At 43.3% G+C, this 6,647-nt stretch overlaps 1 protein-coding gene across 1 annotated transcript; it reads right to left on the reverse strand.

Moving 5' to 3' along the window:
• Positions 1-574: 574 nt before the first annotated feature.
• LOC105397932 lies at positions 575-2,507 on the reverse strand. The gene is made up of 2 exons (XM_048626925.1): positions 711-2,507; positions 575-667 (listed from the first exon to the last, which is right to left on the reverse strand). The coding sequence occupies exons 1-2, from the start codon at positions 2,505-2,507 to the stop codon at positions 575-577; spliced, it is 1,890 nt and encodes a 629-aa protein (XP_048482882.1).
• Positions 2,508-6,647: the final 4,140 nt, after the last annotated feature.

The following is a 6,647-nucleotide window of genomic DNA, read 5'->3' on the forward strand; positions in this document are numbered from 1 at the left end:
CTCCATACACGAGCATGAAGCTTTCCGAAGTTGGTCGCAGCTCTGCCTATTCTGGTGTTAATCTCTTTGTTATTGCACAATTTGTTGGTGGTAGTGGAACCGAGATAGCAAAAGTCGTCCACGATTTGAAGGGTGTCCTCACCGAGCATTATCTGAGGCATATAGTCCGTTCCCTGAACCATAACGACGGTCTTCCTACTGTTCACTGTCATACCAAAAAGCTTGCATGCGCTATTAAATTTGGTTATTAATTCTTGAAGGCCACCTTCCGTATTTGCGACCAGTGCAGCATCATCGGCATACAGGAGCTCTCTGGCCAACAAATCCAACCTGTTCCTTTTGGATCTCAACAGGTTGATGTTAAAAAGTCGTCCATCTTTCCTTGTGTGCAGGTGAACTCCGACGTCACAGTTTTTAAAGGCCACCAAGAGAAGAACAGAAAAGAAGATGCCAAACAGGGTCGGAGCTAGAACGCACCCTTGTCTTACTCCCCTATTAACATTAAAAGGGCCCGAATCTTCACCATCAAAGACGACTGTACCACACATGCCATCGTGGAAGGATTTAATGATGGCTAAGAGAGTAGGTGGACAGCCAATGTGTTCAAGTACACGGTAGAGCCCTTCGCGACTGACCGTATCAAAGGCCTTCTGTAGGTCAACGAATGCTGTAAAGAGGGGCATACGATGTTCTCTGCATTTTTCCTGTACCTGTCGTAAGGTGAATATCATGTCCGTTGTAGATCTGCCAGCTCTAAAACCGCATTGTGTTTCTGGGTATACACGATCAGCAAGTGATTCTAGCCTTTTCAGAACCACTTTTGCGAAGGCCTTGCCAGCGTTGCTCAGGAGTGATATTCCTCTATAATTGTTGCAGTCCCCCCTGTCTCCCTTTCCTTTGTACAATGTAACAATATTGGCGTCTCTCATATCTTTGGGTATTGCTTTCTCATCCCAGCAGCGCAGAATCAACACAAAGAGTAGCGAAGACACATAACCAGTACGAAGAAGTTCTGCTGGTATCTCATCACGTCCGACGCTTTTCCCTAATTTTAAACCCAAGATAGCCTTATGTAGCTCTTCAAACGAAGGCTTTTCATCTAGATCAAGTGCTACTGGGAAGACTTCAAGGGATTCTAGAGCCGAAGCGCTGATTGAGATAGGTTCAGCGTACAGATCGGTATAATGTTGTGCCCATCTTTCCAACTGTTGGTTTTTGTCCGTGATTGGTTCGCCATTTAGGTCCTTTATGGCAGCACGCTTTCTGATGGTGGGGCCGATTGCTACCTTGATATTTTGATACATCCCCCTATAGTTTCCTACGTCATGGCATTGTTGGATTTTCATGCATAATTTTGTCCAGTAGGAGTTCGCACACTCACGAGAAATGCGTTGTAAATTTGCTTTTGCACTTTTATACCTGATTTCGCAGTGTGCGTCAGATGGGTTATTCAGGTAATCTGTGTATGCACTTCTTTTCTCCTCTATAAGGGGGTGTAAGACTTGCTCATATTCGGCAAACCAATCTGTTTGTTTGCGGACCTTTCTCCCGAGAGTCTCTTCAGCTGTCTTCATGACTGTATCTCTAAAGTTCGTCCAAGCGGATTCAAGACTTTGGGAGCCTTGTAGCGTTTCAACGCTCAGCTTACCCTGAACAACTGCGGAAAACTGGCTCCTAGTCACTACATCAGATAAGCCTGTAATATCAAGTGGGGCTCTTAATTTGCGTCTTGGTCTTGCCGAGTATATTTTCTGAGGCAGAAGTTTCATTTTGGACAGCACCAAAGAATGATCAGTGTCGCATATTGCACTGTGATACGTTCGAGTGTTGTGAATATCACGCAAGTCACGCCTTCTGTATAGGACGAAATCAATTTGGTGCCAATGCCCCGATCTGGGATGTCTCCATGAAACCTTATGAGCTACCTTATTTTGGAAAAATGTGTTAGTGACGCACAGGCCATGGGAGGTGCAGAACTCGAGCAGACGTTGCCCGTTATCATTCATATTCCCGATGCCGTGTGCTCCAATGCAATCAGACCAATCTGTTGAATTGCTCCCAATTCTAGCGTTGAAATCACCGAGCACAATTATTTTGTCCGAACTTCGTATAGACTCCATTAATAGACGTAGTTCATCATAAAAGCTGTCTATGACGTCAGATTTGGAAGCCAGTGTCGGAGCATACGCAGAAACCAACGTGACCGGACCAGTTGAGGTAATCAATCGCATGGACATCAGACGTTCCGAAGTGTAAGCAGGGGGTTCCATGCAGGCAAGAAGTTTATTGTGCACAGCAAAACCAACACCATAGTCGCGGCGCTGGCTCTCGTGTCTCCCCTTCCAGAAAAAGGTGTAATTTTCTTCTCGTAGGCTTCCTTCGTCAGAGAGGCGAGTTTCCTGGAGTCCAGCTATGTCAACCCGGAGTCTTAACAGTTCTCTATCGATGATAGCTGTTTTCCTAATTTCTGGTATATTGTCAGGAGTGGGGTCTTGACCGGGTATCATTGTTCTCACATTCCAAGTGGCGAAGCGCATAGTCTTTAAGTGCATTTGTTTATTTTTTTCTAGGTGTGTGTAGTGTCCTTTGTGTTCTAGGTGTTGAGAAAACCCATCCTGTTACAGACACTGTGACGCGCCTGCTGCTCCACACACCTATAGAAGCGCAAGATGAGGGACGGATCAGTACCTTATTGGCCGGGGGCTGCCCAGCTAAGGCAGGCGGTAACTGATCAATTAGCCGCGATGGGCTATCCTACCGTCGAGAGTCACCCCTGGCGCCCGCGCATCACGTCCATTGGCGCAGACTTATCACCGGTGACTGTGACTCCCCGTGTTGTTTCCCACATCTTTCCAAAAAGACGCAGGTGAAGTGACCTCTCCACAGGCCTGGCGCTGCATCGCCTGGGACACATTTAAGAAACACGAACTTGCCCAGCATTCATGCCTCTCTCTCGACCTCAACGTCTTTATCCACAGGAATGAGTGATCACTACGTGTGGAGACGCATCGGTTGCAGGAGTTGCCGACTTGTTCAGGTTGTACCCTACTGTCGCCTACGGTACCCCAGATCCGTTGCCTCATCCGCCGACCTACACCGTACTGAATTCCATCTTCTCCGCTGTAGCCGCCGTTAAGGTCTTCACCCGTATCCCTGGGCAGGGGTCCGCGATATACCCCGCAGAGCTGGTTCCCTGACCGGACTTAGCCACCGACTCCCTCCGGCCTACTGCAGCGAGTGGTGCCCACCCCCGCGGCGAGGACGCGCCGGTCAGGATTTACCCCAGTGGGAGGCAGGGAAGATGACCCTACCTCCCCTGCGGCCGGGCTAACGGTTCGTGTGGTGCCGAAACCGAGGGCAAATATTATAAAATAAAATAAAATAAGTGCCAATTTTTCCATAGTCGGTTATCTAACCGACCGGAGATTGGTTATCAATTATACGACATCTCCATATAAAATTCTTGACAGATGTGTCAAAATTCAACCACTAATACCTGGTTATGCTCTAACCGACTATGGAGAAATTGGCACTTTAGTGTACAAGGTTCTTAACCACAGACAAACCAGTAAAAAACTGGGGTCTTTGTGGGTCATATTGATAAACTGATTGTATGATTTATTATGTTTAATAAATATATTGAAACTGAAAAAGGGGTGGACTTGATGCTTAAGGTTTTTTTACCAGTTTCAAGGGTTTCAAGGTTTTACGAGGAAATAATATAAGATAAGATAATTAAGATGAGATAAATTTATTAAAATTCCAAAAAATCATACAATTTATAACTATTCTAAATATGTGATTTACAGAACTTAAAATAGTAGTATAATCAAACCTGAACACAAGGTAAATAATGGAGGGTTAGGCTCTTGAACGATCAATAAAACTTAACATTTGATTGGTCTTAAGAAAATGTTATGGGTTGCGATTTTTTGCTAGGTAATTTTTTACTTAGTAAGTATTGGTAATTTTAGGACTGTTATCCCCTAATGGGTAGTCAGAATTGACTCGTAAGCGAGCCACCCACTTTTCGCTATAAATTTGTATACCTTATTCGATAGGTCGGATTGAGTATAATTCACTTGAAGTACACATCTAGAAGCTGAAGTGGCAGTGGGCTGATGATATCTGCCGAAGAACCGATAACCTTCTCGATAGACGAGTTCTCGAGTGGAGACCACGAACAGGCAAACGCAGCGTGGGACGCCCTCCTGCCCGCTGGACTGACGACCTTAGGCGGGTAGCCGGTAGTGGTTGGATGAGAAAGGCCGAGGACCGAGTGTTGTGGCGCTCCTTGAAAGAGGCCTATGTCCAGCAGTGGATGATTATTGGCTGACGATGATGATGATGATAATGACACATCTAGAATCTAGATGTACAAGTTTCCAAACAAAATGTCATCTCAAAGGTAAAATGAGTCTAAGCTGGTCTAAGCTGACTACTTTTTTTGCTGAAACAACTTTACTGAGTTTTGTCATACCAAATACATTAGAAGAATTTCAGTTTTCATAGCTTCACTAAGAAAAGTTTAGTATTAAAAATGCAAAAGTTAATTTATGTTTACTCAAGAAACATGAATAACAAAAATGCTTGTTGGAATAAGCTCGTCGAAAATGCATGAATTCTGTACAGTTCTTAGAAATAACTACCATGGTGTAACTGGACTTTTATAAGCTTAAAAAGCCTTTAGAATACATTTGTAAATAAAATTATTAAATAAAAAAAAAAACTTATAAACCAATTTATAGAAATGTGGCAAAACTTACATGCTAAGCAATGTCTAATATTGCCGAGTAGCCTGGCTATAGCCATCTACTACTCATGCAAATTAACTGTGCATCTGACTGACAAAAACAGAGGCCATATTAACTAGCTTTGGCGTACCCGGCGTGACCCCTGGTTCTTGATGGCCAGGTGCACAGTTAATTCTTAAGAGTAGTGTCTACCTAATAGCCCTGCCAAAAGGATCGGACACAGCTTCATCATCATCAACAGCCTATAGCAGTCCACTGCTGGACGTAGGCCTCTCCCAAAGCACGCCACTGGATGCGATCTTTATCTTTCCGCATCCAATCATATCCAGCCACCTTTCGCAAGTCTTCACCCCATCTAGCCGGAGGTCATCCCACACTACGTTTGCCTTATACACAGCTTAAAATGTACAAATTGCGCGTGACGTAAATAATGGATGACGCCCACGAGGTACCATAATGTGTCCACGCGAAAAGTATCAAATGTGACAAATACAGCGGCACTCAGAAACAGTGAAGAAAATTGATCAATTCGGCTCTAACGGACTGTAAAGTGTATTGAATTCGTCTTCGGTCTATTAACTTACTACAGAACACTTAAAATACCTTAAGCATCTGTCAAATATCATCTCAAGCAACCTATTTAAACCTGTTTATCAAATTCAATACAATTTGAATCCGAAAATCGTTGTCAAAACAAGTTCGCGATAGAGAACCTATAGGATAGAGGAGGTAATATAAGTTGAGCCTATTGTCATTTGACGTTACTTCCTCTTCTGTATTTAACTGTAGCTGTAGATGGCAACTTGAAGCTCCTAGATATATTGTTGTTTGCTGGTATCAAATATCGGATTACGGATGTATTTGAGCGATATGGTGGGTTCAGGCTACGGTCAGAATAATAAGTTATGTTTTCTGATACTTATTACATGTGAATGTGTAGGAAAATACAAGAGTGTATTGTGTTCATTGATGGAGTGTATGTTTATTGTTCAATGTTGATGATGTGCTTATAATATGTATGATCCTCACCAAAACTTAACTGTGGTGTTACCACCGCCGAACATTAGCTACTTAGGTATTAACAATTTAACACAAGCAAGCTTGTTCTGAGTGTGTTGTCGGGTAAGTGGGCAACCCGACTGTCAGATGTTTTGAAGCTTATTATATTATACCATAGACAAATCCGGTCACGTGTGTTGGCTACAGTTTAGTACAATAATGTAGGCTGTGCGGTGATTTCCCTGGAGGCGGCGAGGCACGCACTACCTTGCGATTGGATAATAATAACGTTATGCGAACCTCCCGCTAGCTTTTGTAGCCGAAAGCCCCTGCTGCACGGGTCCGTTATCCATGTCGATAAACTCCTTTAATGCGCATTCCACCGATCAACACAGTTCTAAATTCCTGGTTCCCAGCATTTACTAAAACTCATAAGTACTTACTATATTGTAGTCATTCATAACGGCCAATCACCATTGCTTAAAATAAAAGCTCCGATCAGAACATGAGATCCTAAAGTTACATAACTACCTAGGTACTTACTTGTAAATACTTAAACCCTAAAATAGATTTTCTACTTCTGAAAAGATCAAATTGTTCCCTCGGGACCAAACAACATCCTTCAGTCGCCTAAACAGTCCCTGTTTGTTTCCCTACAGAAATCTTTTCGATGTTTACTCTATGAAAATTTCAATATTGTGAACTTATGTTTCTTCCGTGCAACTTATGTATGTATATGTCTTCCTAGAAATTATGACTTCTTTTTGTTGCTTTTTTAGGGTTCCGTAGCCAAAATGGCAAAAACGGAACCCTTATAGTTTCGTCATGTCCGTCTGTCCGTCTGTCCGTCTGTCCGTCTGTCACAGCCGATTTACTCGGAAACTATAAGTACTA

This window comes from Plutella xylostella, chromosome 17 (assembly GCF_932276165.1).
Source record: "Plutella xylostella chromosome 17, ilPluXylo3.1, whole genome shotgun sequence".
Classification (NCBI taxonomy): Eukaryota; Metazoa; Arthropoda; class Insecta; order Lepidoptera; family Plutellidae; genus Plutella; species Plutella xylostella.

Excerpts from the sequence above, each read along its gene's own strand:
- LOC105397932 (XM_048626925.1), bottom strand. The coding sequence starts at position 2,507 with ATGATACCCGGTCAAGACCCCACTCCTGACAATATACCAGAAATTAGG. Across the intron at positions 668-710 it reads TGATATTCACCTTACGACAG|CATTCGTTGACCTACAGAAG; the intron begins GTACAGGAAAAA and ends CCCTCTTTACAG.